Source organism: Lethenteron reissneri, chromosome 30 (genome assembly GCF_015708825.2).
Source record: "Lethenteron reissneri isolate LAM-NWPU_2019-01 chromosome 30, ASM1570882v1, whole genome shotgun sequence".
Taxonomy (NCBI): domain Eukaryota; kingdom Metazoa; phylum Chordata; class Hyperoartia; order Petromyzontiformes; family Petromyzontidae; genus Lethenteron; species Lethenteron reissneri.
In genome coordinates this window covers 307,144-324,564 of record NC_083808.1, presented here as the reverse complement: position 1 = coordinate 324,564, position 17,421 = coordinate 307,144, and the positions used below count along the sequence as shown (strand labels likewise).

Genomic DNA, 17,421 nt, shown 5'->3' with positions numbered 1-17,421 from the left:
TTTTGGCTAAATAGGTGGTGGGACTTTTATGCAGAGGGACGACAGAGCTCCTGTATTTCATTGAGATGTCTTTTCACCTGCGTGCTATAATTGCCACAAAAATCCCAATTTTGCTTAAAGTGCCAACACATCCGTAACATAGCCGCGCATTCCCCGCAGGTTTAGTGTATTTTGTAAGAAGACTTGGGGTTAATGTATTTGTAATGTTATTACGTTGAGTGTGGGGGCTCAAGGTGGCTGCCAAGCTTGTGTCCTACAATCCTTTGCAGGGACAGCTGATGAAATTTGTCACAAGACAAATGTTGCCTTGCGTGGGTCGCGTTGCGTGGTACACCGCATGCGTCCCGTGTGCGGTCGGAGTGCGCTTACGTGGTAGGTGAACATGTCCAAGAGAAGCTGATCTGGCTGACTCCTTCACCTCTTCTCCCCCCGCCCCTCCCTCACGCAGGGTTACTTTAGCGACCCATGGAACGTGTTTGACTTCCTCATCGTAATTGGCAGCATCATTGACGTCATTCTGAGTGAGCTGAATGTGAGTACCGAGTGACGCGGATGAGGTTTCGTGGTGGTGTGGGGGGTGGCTGACTCCTCGGCCTGTGGGGCCCCCCAAGTGTTTGCTTGCATGCGGGCTCTAGAATGGGGGGGGGGGGGCGCAGGGTGGCTGAGAGCAAAGCATTGGGAAGTGAGCAGAAGGGCATTGACTCCTGGTGATAGCCACAAATTACAGAGTTAAATCAACTTGTAGGGTTTCACAGGCTACTTTATGATTCATAATTGAGTTGTTTATTAATCTTAAACATATTTGTACATTTTCACCACCACACATTCCCCACCAACCCTTGCCCGCGAGCAGCCTGAACCTGCTGTGGGTCCAACACCTCATGGAGTTGCTGCTCCTCCTCCCCTTCTACATCTGCATCATCCTCCACCTTCCTCATCCTACTCGTCGTCCTTCTGCTCATCCTCCTCCTCGTGTTTCCCACTAACTCTGCAAATGTGTTTTTCTCTCTCGAGGGTTCTGTCTTCAGGCTGTGGACGATCCGACCGACCGTGTGTTCTCCGCAGCGCTCTCGCCACCTCACTGCCGCTCACAGCTCTGTGTCCTGGTCTCCGGCCTTGTTTCCTTGCTCGTCGCTTTGCTTGGCACCGCGACTGGGCCGCAGTGGCTGAAAAACGAAACGTTCGCAGGGCTCGTGACGATTCCAATTCGGAGTGAGTGGGAGAAAGGGTGTAGCCGCGGCACACGCCGGGGCGAGCTTTTCACCACAGGGTTGCTTTGTTTCAGAGCGCAGAGCAAATTCGCGAGTGGAGGTGGGCGCCGACTCCAGGTCCTTCTGGGGGGTGAGGGGCCGAGTGGATGCCTCGGGGAAGCGCTGTCTTGCGAAATGCTCGGCGGTCACGACAGGCCGCTGCCGCCCACCCTCCCCTCACTTTGCAGTGACCGCTCTCTCGTTTTTATTTAATCTGTTATTCTTCTCTCTCTCTGTGTTTCTGCCCTTGATCTATTCTCTCATTCCCCGTCACTGTCCCCGATGTCTCTCTCTCTCTGTTTCTGTGTGTCCATGTCTCTGCTTCTATGTGTCTCCTTCTGTCTGTCTGGCCCTCTCACGCTGCCTGTATTGTGCTTTCTCTCTCCATCTCCTGTCTCTCTCTCTCTCTCGCTGTCTTTCCATCTCTCTATTAATCTCGCTGTTTCCATCTTTCTCTTTCTGTGTCTCACATTCTCTCTTCATCTCTCTGGCTCTTCCTGTCTCTGTCTTGCTGTATCTCTACAATCAATGTCCGTCTTTTCTCTGTGCCTATGTCTGTCTCTGTCTCTCCATTACTGGCTATCCATGTCTCTCCGTCTCCCATTACTGTCTCTCCGTCTCTCTCTGTCTCGATCTTCCTGGCATGCAGCACTATTTTGCGGATGCATGGAACGCCTTTGACGCCTTGCTAGTTGTGGGTAGCATCGTTGACATAGCGATCACAGAGATGAACGTAAGTAAGAGTGCCCTTCTGCCCTGGCCCCCATCCATCCCACGCCCCCCCCCCCCCCCCGCTGCTTCACTGCCTCACTGCCATTGCTGACCCATCTGCCTCAAAACCTTCCGACTGTAACGAAGCCAAAGCAGCAGCAATGTCAGAACCCGTCGGAACGCATTTGAAACTTTATTTGGGTATGGCACTGTGTGTGACTTCTGCTGCTGCTGCTGCTCAGGCAATCTGCATTCACTGGTGACACTTATCCTCCTGAGTCTTTATTCTTTGGGTTATGTCACGTGATGTCGCCAAATTTGTCTTATACAACCCTCTACCACCCAGCTTAGCTAAACAAATTAAATTGTCATGTGACCAAGCGTTCAACATGCTAATTACTCTTCCCTCAGCTCACCGATGAGTTGAAGACCAATTCTGAAGTGAAATGTCGCAAACCTAATTGCTAAATGTAGCTGTGAGAACTGTTCTTCAGCTCACCCATGGTGAGCTGCAACGATACGAATAGGGGCGGTAAATGCTTGTGCACGTTACATTTTCATTCGTTTGACTACATCAGGTGGTGGTGGGTTTAACAAATAAAAGTTTAACTAAATAACTACATTGCCCAATCCAAAAGTCAATTATGAATCATAAATCTGCAAGTTAAATTTACTCTCGTGTTACATTTCCGTTGGTGATTGCTGTTCGTCTTTGTGGTGTACGGAGATGAAGTGTAACGGGGGGGGACCCTGAGTCACACACGCGGCTGGGGCCTGGTACCGGGGGAGCGTGACGCTTGGTGTCACGCGGCTTCACGCTCCGTCTGCTTCTGCTGTCCACTGCTTCTTGCTTTGAGCCACAGACGCAAAAACGTGATTCCCATCGACGACGATCAATTGTGATTACAGTTATCCCTCAACTTGCGAGAGACATGCATTTGTCCTTAAAAGGCGTCACTGTTTGCACTACAGGGATACCGTGACACTGTCGCAGACGAATGACGCAGCCTCCCGGGTGATCTCATGCCGCCTGCCGTTTAAAATTTGTGAACGCGGAAATTATAATTCGTTCATCGAAAAGTGTCCCATTGTCTATCAATTGCGTTTATGCCAGATTTCGTAAGCCGTACGATTGTAAATTGAAGGACACTTGTACGCATTTCATCAGCAGCAGCCATGATCTATCTGCTCCTGGATGAAAGCCTCCTCACACCTTCACCTTGGCTTACTGTTTTCCGATGCGACGTAAAGTCCCGCTTGTGGTCCATCCCCACAGTGGTGTTGTGGTTCCCTCTTCTGACTACCATCTCATCACCGGTCTTGTGCATAGCGACGTGTCCTGCCCAATGAGACACTTAATGGTCCTCGACCACCACTATGATGTCTCTGTCTCTAACCTACTTTTTGCTCCCTGATCTGTGTGCTCCTCTCTGTGTCTCTCTGTGTAATTCCCAGCATGAACCTTCATTGCGTTTCTCTGTTCGCATTTCTCATTTCCACTCATCCCATTCGTTCTGTCCTGGGGAGTCAAGAGCAGGAGAGACATACCCACTGAAATGTGACCAGCATTGCTCTACGAATCGTGGTGGTGCCAGTGGCTCGTACTCTTGTGGAGCGGCCACATGCCCATTAGTCATCAGTGTTCGGGTGGCAGGAGTAGATATGTATCGAGATCTCCTACCGGTCTTGTGCTGAACTTTATTGCAGTAAACTGCACGGTTTTGATTACATGGCTAGGCCGACTGAGAAACACGTCCGGGTTTTCACTGTGGGAGAGGTGGTGGCCCTACCCTTTGTTGGCCAGGATGAGGAAAGAAGGCGGAGGGAGAAGGAGGGTAAAAGGGACATCCGGTTACTCTGTTGAACGTGGTGGTGCAGCCTGAGACCCAGTGCTGTGTACGCAGGAGTTCTCACTGCCTTCCTGCTGTGGTTACACATTCTACAGCGTTGCAATCTGCAATCTACATTAATAATGCCGTGTACAAATAAAACAACATTGTTAATCATTTTTACTCAATTGTAACCGGACAAACACAAATTGGCAAATCATCCCAATGCAACAGGACACTAGAGAGTTGAGACTTAGTGTATTTCTTCTAGATAAGATGATGACAATAAATTATGAGTATTAGACTTAAGAATACGCAGACTTGTACTCCCTCAGGCATTTAGACCACCACATTGCATGTACAATGATGCTCTCAGCCTTGTCTAGACCAGCAACTCAAGAGCTGAACGTGCAACCGTAATAGTGTTCAGACCACCGAATTAAGAAGAATTTAATATGTGGACGTTCTAACGTCTCTTCTAAACCCGGGCGGATATTCAGCTCTTGAGTTGTTTTCCTTAACAAGGCTGAGATCATTATCGACATGCATGTGAGGCGTATGGATGGGAGTCGTGTTCTTCTGCTATTTATAAACATTACACCTTTGCTTGCTGCTAAATATGTGTTTCTAGTTATCAGCATTCTCCTGCTGTGGTGGCTTTTCTCATAGATTGTGCAGTGTCAGATTGAATTAACTGTTGAAATCATTAAACTCTTAAGTCCAGACTTCACAGCAAAGCCAGGGACAATCTGCTGTGCCAGGTTGGTTTGGAGGTGGGGGAGAGGCATGGTAGAGGAGCAAGTCAAGCGCACCGCCTTGCACGGACAAAGGCCGAGGAATTCACACAGCAGAGTATACAGCAGTGAATTAAAGGACAGTCGTGATTTAAGTGCAACACTGTGCAGCGGTGAATTAAAATACATCAGAACATTGCAGCTGTGAATTTAAGGGCAGCAGAGTGCAGCAGTGAATCAAAACTAAAAACTGTTAACTTTTCTCATTTATTTTACCAGGTAATGCTCACTGAGCTATATAGCCACAAATGAAAATTCAACAAAGTGGATTATAGTGTGGAAATGTATCGCCGCCAAATACTCTAAACACATGTTTCTTAACCTGGAGGGAAAAACCGAACAACCTGGAGAAAACTCCACGCGAACACGGGGAGAATATGCAAACTCAAACTATACAGCAGGCATTAGGGTCAGGATCGATCCCACGACACTCTGTATACATAACGAGGTAGTTAACATCTCACCATCATGGTACCCCAAATTAAGGGTCAGAAAAGTGTGCAGCAGTGGATTTATGGGCAGCAGCGAACTAAATGGCAACAGAGAGAGCAGCAGCAGTGAGAGTTCAGTGCCGACCGGATAGTTGCGGAGAGATGAAGATTCATAGAGTGGGGTTAGGGTTGGGGGGGGGGGAAGGCAGGTGTTTGAGGGTTAAGTAGAGGTGGTGGGCGGACAGGGTCCGTGTGGATGCCCCCAGCCCTTGGTGTCCGCCCTTGCCCCCTCCCGGTGAGTGTCGTGAGGGTCTGGCGGGCGTCGATGTGATACTCCGTGTCATGTGAAATGCTGCTTCTCTGAGAACCTGTGCTGCACACAGCCGTTCCAGCCAACCAGGGATTGGCTTCAGTCGGGTCTGTCTGGGCTGGTGACACGCAATGCATTTCCACACCCGGCATATCTGGGACACAACATTCAGTGTACCTCTCAATATGGCTAATACTCGTGACGTGCCACCTAACCAATCTACCTGCAAACCGGAAAATATTCAGTCAGAAATATGACCTAACCCAACCTAACTCTGTCCCCAATCATCACCAAGCCAATCCTATCTCCAAATCTATTCCTATCTGTAACCCTAACCACGAACCAAACCCTCACACTATTTTCAACCCTAGCCACACGTGACATGACGATGCTATTAGGCCGAATAAACCTGGACAAATGAGACACAGTTGGTGCATCATCGTTTCATCTCATCTAATCGGTGGTGGGCAGGGGTGAATCATTACCTATGTAACTACCAGGCATATACCCGGTCCCGACAGAAACTTAGTGCAGATACGTGGTCCCTCCATCGCCCAGCCCGGCCTCGACGGCAGCTGGGAGGTTCGTTAGCAGCAGGATTATTTTTTCGGAGAAGTGGCGTCTCTCACGACAGCGTCGCCGGCGCGAGCCACCTCACCGCTTCCCGTTGTGTGCCGCCCTCTGTGTGCTGCCCGTGCTGTCCCTAAAGACGCCAGAGCACACGACCCTCACGGAAGTCGTATTGGTAAGCACGCGCAACCCACAGCGGAGCCAGCGGCAGAGGCCGCCGCGTGAGCTGGCAAAGCCAGGCCGTTAAGGGAGCCGCCTCAACGTGTCTCTTAAAATTATTCTTGACACGAACTCATGAGGTGAAGACGTTTGAATATTGAACTCGCATTGAGCAGTACATCACCCTGTGTCAGGCAGGTATGCAGATAGTTTGCCTCCTTCCCATATCTGTCTCTCCACGTGAAAATAAAATAAAATATTTGTACACCTTCCAACGGCTATACAGCCTTCTGAGAGTGAATCATTTCAGCAGCATTGGTTCAACAGAAGCAAACTCTGGAACAGATTTGACGTGCAATGTCTCATCAGGCTTGATTGAACCAATGCTGGTGAACTCCCAGAAAGTCACAGGGCTGATGGTATGTTTAGAAAATACGTTCTATATTGTGGAGGGACATATATGGGCAGGATACATTATTTGCTTATCTGTTATGATTATTATTGAATCCGAGGGTCAGGGTCAGGGATCGGGGTCAGGACGAGGGCACTGAAGATATCGTCGTTGCGAGGCTGCCGCTGCCGCTGCTCACGTCGCCGTCGCGGTTCCTTCTGCAGAACTCGGGCAGCGCCGCCGAGGACAACAACCGCATCTCCATCACGTTCTTCCGCCTCTTCCGCGTGCTGCGCCTCGTCAAGCTGCTGAGCCGCGGCGAGGGTATCCGCACGCTACTCTGGACCTTCATCAAGTCTTTCCAGGTGTGTTGAGGACCAGCGATTAACGGTTGAGTGGTTGGTGGGTAGCTGGGTGGTTCAGGCTCGTGAAGGACGCTGCCAGTCATCTCAGTCAACCCATGGCACCTGGATCTGTTCCGTGACCTCCTGCCAGCAGGCCTTCGACACGTCACATGACCTCAAAGTGCACCCAGCATAGCGCAATCGCCACGGTGACGTCACTGCCACTTATTGGTGAGCGGCGACTGAATATCTGAACCGGTCCCAAGCTTCCCCTCGGTCGACTTATCCCAAAATTAGTACCTGGTGTGGTGTGTAAACATTGCAACTCGGGAGACAAAGGTGATTAAAAGTGGTCCTGGCCACCCACCCCCTCATGTGCCATGCCGGCCTTCATAGGTGCACACTAACAGGACTTGTATGTATGTATTTTGAACTTCTTTCGCACCATATGTGGCCGACCGTGCTAATTGGAGGTGCGATAAGGGGGATCTTTGTCTTTGGATGATTCTCTGGTTGAGTGGTTGAGTATTTGGTCATATAGGTTGGTGGGTGGGTGAGTGGATATGTGCATCATTCAATGATTGAGTAGAGGCCATGGAGCTCCGTGGAGTGGATGGGTTGGTTGATTGTGGAGTCTGCAAGTGGGTGGTTAGTTGGTCCATTGGTGCTTGAGTTGTTGCTTGGGATGTTGATTCGATGGTTGTTTTGTTGGTTGGGTGACTGGTCAGTTGGATGAATGAGTGGTGGTGGTTTGCTCATTTGCAGGCACTGAGGGATTGGGTAGCTTCTTAGCTGGTTGCTCTGTTAGTCAGCCACCTGGCTGATCGCTAGTGTCGGTAGCCGTCTCTATAAACTTGGCGACTGCTCTCCTGCTCGCTACCCTCGTAACGCACTTCTCCCCGCAGGCCCTGCCGTATGTCGCTCTCCTCATTGTCATGCTCTTCTTCATCTACGCCGTCATTGGCATGCAGGTCAGCATTCCCCCAGGCTCCGGGGCCTCTGCAGATTTCGCGAAAGTTTCTTTACGTAATACAAATTTAACACAACGGTGACATCTTACGGAGCAACGCTTTGAGTGTGGTTTGTTTGCGTGTATGCTTCCGTCGGAACAGATGTTCGGTAAAATTGCCATGCAAGACGGCTCGCAGATCAACAGGAACAACAACTTCCAGACGTTTCCGCAGGCCGTGCTGCTGCTGTTCAGGTGTCATGCACGTGCACACACAAAGACAAACACAGAGACCCCTGTATAGGCTTCACAGACTATTGGGGCAAGTGCTGTTAACGAGCAGCACCCATGAAGGCTGATACGGCACACAAGGGGGTGGCTGCCCAACGCCTCGACTGGCCGCCTTTGTCCCTCTCATGGTGATGTTTTACACATTGTACCTTCTTTTCTTTTGAGGCCGAAACTACATTGGGGAGTCCCATGACTGGTTCAGATAAGCATTACTGGTGTTAGCTGTGAGCTGGAATCACACAAGCGCGCATGCGCGCGTGTGTGTCCACAATTTCACACACACACTTGCATTCACGCACTGCGCCTCAAACCCAGTGACCAAAATATCGATTCTTAGTCAAGGATAAAATCAGTGTCGAAAATCTGAAAGCTCCTGGCACTTAACTAGGTCGACTCAGCCTTAAACGAGTGCTGCGGTGTGTCAATATCACCACTGATGAGATAAAGGCGGCCCGGCAAGGAGGTGATGCCTTGTCAATGTTCATAGGTGCTCGCTAGCAGCACCGATGGCACTACGCTGGGGATCTTTGCATTGGTGTGCGTGTTCACGTGTGCCGCTATGCCGCCGGACAGGTGTGCGACGGGCGAGGCGTGGCAGGACATCATGCTGGCCTGCATGCCGGGCCGGCGCTGTGACCCTGACGCTGACGCCAGCGTGGGCGAGGAGTTCTCCTGTGGATCCAGCTTTGCCATCTTCTACTTCGTCAGCTTCTACATGCTTTGTGCCTTCCTGGTACTGCCAGGCACTGACAGCGGGTGGTGCCAGCGATAGGGGTAGAGCTAGAGCAGTGGTTCTTCACCTTTACTGCATCCTTACACCCCTTTGGTTCTTAATCGTTAACCATTTTTAATGTTAATAAAAGCATAGAGTTTGATGAAACAAAGTTATTGTACTTACGTCCCCGTGCTTAATTAGTTATTTAGATGATTTACCTTCTAAAATAATCTGGCCATGTCTCGCACCCCTAGAAAGGGCATCTCGTACCCCAAGGGGATGCTTGCACACAAGTTTAAGAACCACAGAGCTCGAGTATAAGGGATTGAGGTAGGGGATAGAGTCAGGGATAGGGGTAGAGTTGGGGGACAGGGGGTCGAGGTAGGGGATAGAGACAGGGATAGGGGTAGAGTTGGGGGACAGGGGGTCGAGGTAGGAGATAGAGACAGGATATCACCCAATGCTCCTTGGATCATAGGGACGCCTTGACCCATATTCTGTTTCCTTCTCAAAGATCATCAACCTCTTCGTGGCCGTAATCATGGACAACTTTGACTACCTAACACGTGACTGGTCCATCCTGGGTCCCCACCATCTGGACGAGTTCAAGAGGATCTGGGCAGAGTACGACCCCGAGGCCAAGTGAGTGACCATCAATGGGCAACATACGGGGCCTAGTCACCCACCTTCCCCGATACACAGTCCACCCAGACAACATTGAATCTTCATAACCAGCCATGATTGATCCACTGCTGGATGAAGGCCTCCCCAAGCTTGCGCCATCTCTCACGATCCTACAATGCAGCAATCCAACCAGCACCTGCACATCAACTGATATCATGGCTCCATCTTTTCGTTGGACGTCCTCTCGGACATGTTCTATTCCCTGGCTGCCACTCCATCAACCATTATCCCTCGAGACTTCGAGTGACAGTTATTCTGATACTTACTCAGACTCTGCGATTGGCACAAACACATGGAATTGCATTGCTTCTGTCCTGTCCTTGGTTGCTCTCCCACCTAAGTTACAAAGTCATGTCAGCCTGTTGATCTTTGCGATAGCTTCATTCGCAGTTGTATTTCACTTATAATCCTTGTCTGTGTGCACACTCGTGCAGTAATCACCCTAAGTCTGTTTCACATTTTATTATTGTCTGTTCACACATGAGTGCAATAATCATCCTTGAATCTATGCGGATGATTTCTGTTGCTTAATTTTACTACGAATGGTTTATAAAAGTTACTTGACTGAACCAGTTTTTGTCACTGGAAATAAATTTGATTTAACATTTATTTATGTTGATGCCGTATTTTCTATTTATTCTGTAATCTGGTTGCTTTTACTCTGATTTCTGTTTGGTTTTTGATCTTATTTCTATAATGCCCATTGAGTTAACTGATGGTGTATATTTAACCATTAATACACCCACTACTAACCAGGGCGTCCTGTCGGACTCGAACCGCGAACCTCTGCAACAGGCATCGAGCACGTCACCGCGCTGGGTAGTGTCACCACAACTGGACACCGCGATGATGAGATGACATTTGTTTTGACCGATTTGACGAGATGTGAGTTTGGCAGCGTGACCTCGCTCTGCGCGTGCGGCGACAGGGGCCGGATCAAGCACGTGGACGTGGTGACGCTGCTCAGACGCATTCAGCCGCCCCTCGGCTTCGGGAAGTTGTGCCCGCACCGCGTCGCCTGCAAGGTGAGCGAACCCAAATCTCGGTTCCCGCACGAAAAACTACGACGTTTTTTAATTGGCAATACGCAATTGGACCGCAACGCCTCTGAGCTTACCGTGCCACTCGACCGCTTGCTTCTCAAAAGACTGTCGATCTCCTGAGTTCTCGCTCGCAATGGCCGTCCCCCGCTGTGGGTGTTGCGACCTCTTGACCTCCATGCTACGTGCCACTGTCCCCCACAGCGCCTCGTCTCCATGAACATGCCTCTCAACAGCGACGGCACCGTCATGTTCAACGCAACGCTCTTTGCCCTCGTCCGCACTTCGCTCAAAATCAAAACGGACGGTAGGCAGCGCACAGCAGTCCCTGCCACTAATTACCACCAATATCCTCTCTCCAGATCAACGGTTCATCTCTCTGCCACTCCTGTGCAATGACAGTTGAGTTGATTTCTCAGCCAAACATTTATTGTAAGATCACAAGTGACGCCATCACATAGCTCCCTCTATTTAAGGAACGAAACAGATTCTGGCCGTCGCCTGATGAAGCTGGTTGTAATTACTGGCGACACGTCGTACTCGGATTGTAAATGTTGTGGATTTGCTCTCCAACACACCGGTGTGCTGTACTAGTAACGAATTGGCATGTTCTGTTTACGTGACAAACTTTACTAATTGGCTGTGGTGGGTGGTGGCGGGTTTAACGACACATTTATATTTACGTGATCTAACCCAAAACACCTCTATTATGGGTGACATTTATGAAGTAATTTATGTCGCAAGTGTTTGGGGCATGAACAGATATGTGCGAGTGTACGTGCTTGCAGGAAACCTTGAGCAGGCCAACGAGGAACTGCGAGCTGTCATCAAGAAAATCTGGAAGCGGACAAACATGAAGCTCTTGGATCAAGTGGTTCCCCCTGCTGGAGGTGATTGCTGCTTGGCTGTCTGTGTCAACAAAGTGAAGTCCTACCAACTCCACACGTCGATTCCTCCTCCCATGTTGAGGAATCTGTCTCTAGCGGACTGACTGCTTCGCCTCATCTACCGCACTGTGTCCCACCACCACACTGCAGCTCACAACAACTCACTCAATCACTCATCCACTCGCACACTCGCCACACTACAGGCCACGACAATGATCGCTCTGCTTCTTCCCTCGCACTGCTTCACTATGGGATTTCCTCCGCCCATCACCATCGTCTCTTCTCTTAACTCTTACAATAACGTTACTCAATTCAAGAAACGTGTCAACTCTTACGATTACAAAGTCAACAGTTGCTGATTGTTTTTCACCGCATGAGATTTTTGTGCTTTTGGGTCTGTGCCCAGCAACTGCGTTAAACAGCAATCATATTAATGACTGTTAACAGCAGGGTGCCAGATTGCATGGTGCTTACAGGCTCTATCTGCTGCTGCCCCCCTCCCCGCCACCACACCCTTCTCACTCCCCTGCTCGTCCTCGCCTGCCCCCCCTCTCCCTACCTCATCACCCACCCTGGCCACCTCGTCGTCCGGCCACCACACGGCGTGCGTGCATCACATTGCCCTGTCCAGCAGATGATGAGGTGACCGTGGGGAAGTTCTACGCCACCTTCCTCATCCAGGACTACTTCCGCAAGTTCAAGAAGCGCAAGGAGCTGGGGGCACTGGGGATTGGGCCTAGGAACACCATCGCCCTGCAGGTGACGGTCCAGCGAACCCCGTGTGAGGGCGAGGTGCAGTGGATAGCGCGCTGCACCACGAACCTGGCAACCACAGTTAAATTCCTACGCACGGCCAGCTTCTGTAACGAATATCTGCATCCGGTCCTGGACCTCTCCAAGATAAATTCAGTCATAAATGAGAACCTCGTGGAGGGTGTAAACATGAGCGCTGCGGAAGACAACCGCTGCCAGGCGTGGTACTGTCACCCGACCCTGTCGTGTACCGTGCTGGCCCTGATAGGCGCTCCCAATCAGCACTTGCCCCAACAGCCTCTATGGTGATTAGAAGCTTTCGTCACTGCAGGATATCATACTCTTAGGTTATTTCGGTAAAGTCACATAGATAGGGAAATAAATAAATAACAGATCACGCCATTTCGATCGCAGCAACAAGCGATCATCCTCAGGTGAACGAGAGAGACACGCCTCTGTGACGAGGCATTATATAGAGGGGGAGGAGGGGAGGTTTTCTACACAACTCGGATATAATTTAAACCGAGAAGAGGGATGCAAAATTTAGCAATCTTTGGAAGGACGTTGATCAACCAGGTAAAGTGTTAACTGTTGTGCTAGCCGACTCTCTGAGTTGCATTACATTTCAACATTTTGTTAAGTTTTATATCTCAGCTTCCTTGTCACATTTCTTTTCTCTCTTTCACCCAAGCCCTCTTTGAATTATATCCCCACCCTCTCGCCCCTTTGCGGCCTCCCCTCCCCTCTCCCCCTCTATATAATGCCTCGTGACAGAGGCATGTTTCTCTCTTTCACCTGAGGACGATGGCTTGTTGTTGCGATCGAAACGTTGTGATCTATTTTTTATTTGTTTTACTATCTACGTGACTTTACCAAAAGAACCTAAGAGATAGCCTCTGTGGTATGGTTTATTCGCTCAAAAAAGTGAAAGACAAACAGTGCAAATAAAAAAAGGTAAAAAAAGGTGTGCAGGTGAGGTCGGAAACCCAAGAGAGCTTATATGAAAACCTATACCAAACAACTTAACAATGTTTATACAAAATTAAAGCATAGTTGTTTAATTGTATGGATATATGGGTGGTCTTTGTCTTTGTTTTTATACTTGTATGAGTCCACGCATGTATGTAAACAATTTGTGTATATGTATACACGTGCGTGTATATGTGCACATACACGCATGCATGTACCCATGCGCGCGTCACACAGGCTGGGCTAAGAACGCTGCACGACATGGGCCCTGAGATCCGACGCGCGATCTCGGGGGAGCTGCAGGAGGACGATGACCTGGAGAGTGGCGCTGATGGCGAGGAGGGCATATTCCGGGTAATTCTAAATTTCAGAAATCGGTGGTACTTTTGGGCTGCCTGGCACGCACCGAGCGCACACATGCATTGTGGATTTTTGGGAATGTGCTTATTTATCCAGGAGAGCCGCAATGCGTCGTAGGAGGGTCCTGCCACATTGGGTTTTTAGCTTAAAATGTGTTCAGCCAATTAATGATGACTCGTGTTTAATATACACATGGGAGGAAACCGGGGGACCCGGAGAAAGCCCATGCCTTGCCTGAGTGGGCAAAAATATACAAATATAATAATATAAAATAGAATAAAAAACAACATGAAATAAAACAATATTAAATCAATAAATATATTTCGATGGTCAATGCAACAGGCGGCAAACTCGTTCCCATTGTACCGCGTCACCGCCACTATGCATCTGTCAGTACAAAGCTAATCCATAAATACATACGAACTACAACCCTGACTAATCTACTGCACTTCCTCCCTTGTTGCACTCCGGTCTGGGGGTCTGTCCAGCGGTCTGGGGGGCTCTTCTCAAACCACGTGAGCTGCTACCCAGGCGAGCGTCGTGCTTCACTGCCCCAGACACTGGCCACGCGGCGCCCTCTACAGATCCAGCGTCCCCCCAGCACCCCACCACCCGCATCGACCAGCCAGCTGATGGGCAACCACCATCACCACCATCATCACCGCCACCATTACCACCCACGGCAGCGGCAGCCTGCCCCCCTGGCGTTTGCGAACTCGCATCACCCGAACGTGCAGACGCAGCAGACGCAGCATGACGGAAGTTGCAGCGGAGAAAGCGATGGGAAGAACCTCGCGGTGCCAGAAGATTCGATCGACGACAACAACAACGAGGATGACGGCGAGGAAGAGGAGGAGGTGGCGGGTTGCGGCGACGAGGACAACGACGACGGCGACGACGGTGGCGGCGGGCGGCGTTTGCCAGACGCGGACAACGCGGCGGCCGACGATCGTTGGAGCGAGCGTCACCCGCGGGGTTCCCCGTCCAGCTCCAACTCAAACCTGAACAACAACGCGAGAGGCCCGTCGCCGCCGCCGTCTCCTCCTCCGCCGCCACCGCCCCCTCGCTGCGTGCCGCCGGGCATCCAGGAGGCCCTGCTGCTGCAGGTGGTGAGCACGGTGGCCTGTGCGGCCCGCGCGGGGCCCGCGCCGTCGGCGGGAGCAGGCGGCTGCGCGGGTTGCAGAGCAGCCGAGGCGGTGGAGCCCGCTGGGCGGAGCGATGTGACAGGCGGCAAGGAGGATGCGGTGACCAGGCGAGGGAGTGGAGGAGCGTCACCGAGCATCACGGGGAGCTTGAGGAGGTGGGTCGACATTGGGACTCCCTCTCTCCCAGACATAATCATCTTGTGTACCACCTTCAAATGAGTGGCCAAGAGAATGGGTAGTTCATCGTGTAGTGCTTATCAAAGGTGTAAATGCAACAAGGAATATATAAAACTAACCACAAAGTGCATACTTATTAACTGGAAGGAGCTGTTAACTATGCAATAACGGGCACCAATAACAGTCATTCATGTATATTGCATCTAAAACGCTATAGAATTTGTACTACTCGTAGTTTTCTATACATAGGCATGGCAAACCACAGGTAAGCAGGAAGGAAAGCAAAACCGGCAGTCACAATTGCCAAAGCTCTGTGGTCCTATATTGGGATATATGGAAAACTCCATCATGACTGTTTATACACGTTGGAGGAAACCGGAGTGGCCGGAGAAAAAACACGTGGACACAAAATCCCAGTACAAATTAAATATGATGGATATGAATGCACTTGCAGACCGCTATTGAAAGTGAATTGGTTATGGCTGGGATTGCTTGGTTAACCTAAAACACCGATGTTTCCTGTGACTGCCCAATGCTTGCCATTCTGGGTTGCCAGGAGGCGGTACTATGAGGCTCTGATCCGGTAGGTACCCATGCCATTCACGCCACGACTCAGTTTAATCCACTACAAATACCAGTTTCGCTGTGTGTGGGTTTTTTCGTTATGGGAGGAAACTGGAGAACCCACAGAAGAAGGGGATAAAATGCAAACTTCACTCCCTCACATCTAGACAAAGATCCCCCGTATAGCATTTAACAGACTGTTGGTGCATGCGCTGTTAGCTAGCACCTATGAAGACCTGAACGGTACACGAAGGGGTGGGTGGCCAGCATCATGCCCGACAGCCTTTATCTCCCCAGTAGCGATGCTTACACATCACACCAGGTACTGATTTGAGACTGAGTCGACCTAGGGGAGGCGCTGGACTTGTTCAGATTATCGTCACTGGTGTTGTGCCGTGAGCGGGAATCAAACTCGTATCGTCGGGTTCGATGTGCAGTGCGCTAAACGCTACATCACCATTTTCTGCACTCCCTCACATAAAAAAAGACAAATAACCCCCATATAGCCTTCAAAGACTGTTGGGGCAAGTGCTGTTACACACACACACAACAAATTAAAATATGTCTTTAAGTGTGTATGTGTGTGAAAAAGAGCTTCACACTCGCACACATACACACTCCATGAAGAGTTTTGATTTGGCAGCAGAGGTCCTACAATGAATTGGTCGCTGGAATTATCTTTTTATCGGTTTGTAATGCTGCGTGTGGCAGCGGCCGTGTTTGCGAGTGCTGCTCTAGGAAGGCCCTCCGATGAGGCTAATGCCGAGACCTTTGCCTTTGCGTGCTCAGCCTGGAGTCGGCTCCCGGACTGGTTCCCGTCATCCGCGCAGAGGAGCCACCTGGAACGGCGGAACAAGACCCCCGCGAGTCGTGGGGGGGCCCAGCGGGGACGCCCGGGGTCCTGGCAGAGTCCGGGGACTCTGGGGACCTGGGTGATGCCGGTGACCAGGCAGGGATGACCCTGGAGAGGTGCGCAAAAGTTACCCAATAATAACGATCTTTGCATTTGTATGGCGTCATCTGAAATGCCTCGACAAACTCAAAGCACCTTACATCACATCTCAACTCAAAACGTTTGGAGGGCATTCCCAGTGGCAGCTGTCCCTGTGTTGTATAAGGTAACACAGCACTGGCCTCCTAGCAGACGTTAATCTGCCAATAACAAGCGACGATGATGCTGCTGTGTGTAATCCCATTTGAGAAATTTGCGTTTATATTTTTTTTATTTAGCAAATTAGAGGAAAGTACCTACATTAAAATTAAACGAGATCCAACTAATACTTTGGAACGTAAGACTACTGCAATCATTGCAAATTCATTAATCCCAAAAAATGAGCAATTCCTAATTAAGCCAAGGGCTTCAAAACCACCTAGACTGTATGGGCTACCAAAGATCCATAAAATCGGCATCCCATTACAACCCATAGTCAGTACAATTGGCTCTGCCACATATAAATTAGCAATATATGTAACTAAACAAATACAGCCCTACATCGGTAGGACATCTTCATTCATAAGAAATTCAGAACATCTTGTGAATATGATCAAAGATATTAAACTTAACCCTAATGATATTTTGGTGAGTTTTGATGTGATTTCGCTATTCACTAAGGTTCCAGTGAGCGAGTCACTTAAATTACTTGATACACTGGTAAAGAATACAGGTTTACCAAAAGATATTCCGAAACTCGCTGGCCATTGTTTAAATAACACTTACTTCTTATGGAGAGGCGAATTCTTTAAATAAAGGGAGGGAGCAGCAATGGGCTCTCCTTTATCTCCTGCTATAGCAAATTTGTACATGAAAAACTTTGAAACCAGAGCACTTGCCTCGAGCACGTTAAAACCATCCTTTTGGATTAGATATGTGGATGACACTTTGGTTGTCTGGCCACATGGTAAAGATACACTTAACGATTTTCTAAATCATCTCAATGCACAAAACCCGGCCATTCAGTTCACCATGGAAATGGAGGTGAATAACACACTCCCGTTCCTGTATATTTTACTTGGGCATGGCCTAAATGGTAAAATAACACACAGCGTTTACAGAAAGCAAACACACACTGATGCCTATCTGAAAGCAGATTCGCATCAT

At 49.7% G+C, this 17,421-nt stretch overlaps 1 protein-coding gene across 1 annotated transcript in view; it reads left to right on the top strand.

Moving 5' to 3' along the window:
* Positions 1-17,421, top strand: part of LOC133349342 (voltage-dependent L-type calcium channel subunit alpha-1D-like) — a 180,603-nt gene that overhangs the window by 125,978 nt on the left and 37,204 nt on the right. Inside the window, 15 exon segments of the mRNA XM_061562693.1 lie at positions 449-532; positions 6,035-6,070; positions 6,670-6,810; positions 7,695-7,760; positions 7,902-7,993; positions 8,603-8,762; positions 9,259-9,386; positions 10,357-10,453; positions 10,673-10,775; positions 11,257-11,358; positions 11,987-12,114; positions 13,315-13,431; positions 13,926-14,737; positions 15,316-15,342; positions 16,113-16,292. Coding sequence (XP_061418677.1) covers positions 449-532; positions 6,035-6,070; positions 6,670-6,810; positions 7,695-7,760; positions 7,902-7,993; positions 8,603-8,762; positions 9,259-9,386; positions 10,357-10,453; positions 10,673-10,775; positions 11,257-11,358; positions 11,987-12,114; positions 13,315-13,431; positions 13,926-14,737; positions 15,316-15,342; positions 16,113-16,292 — 2,273 coding nt within the window.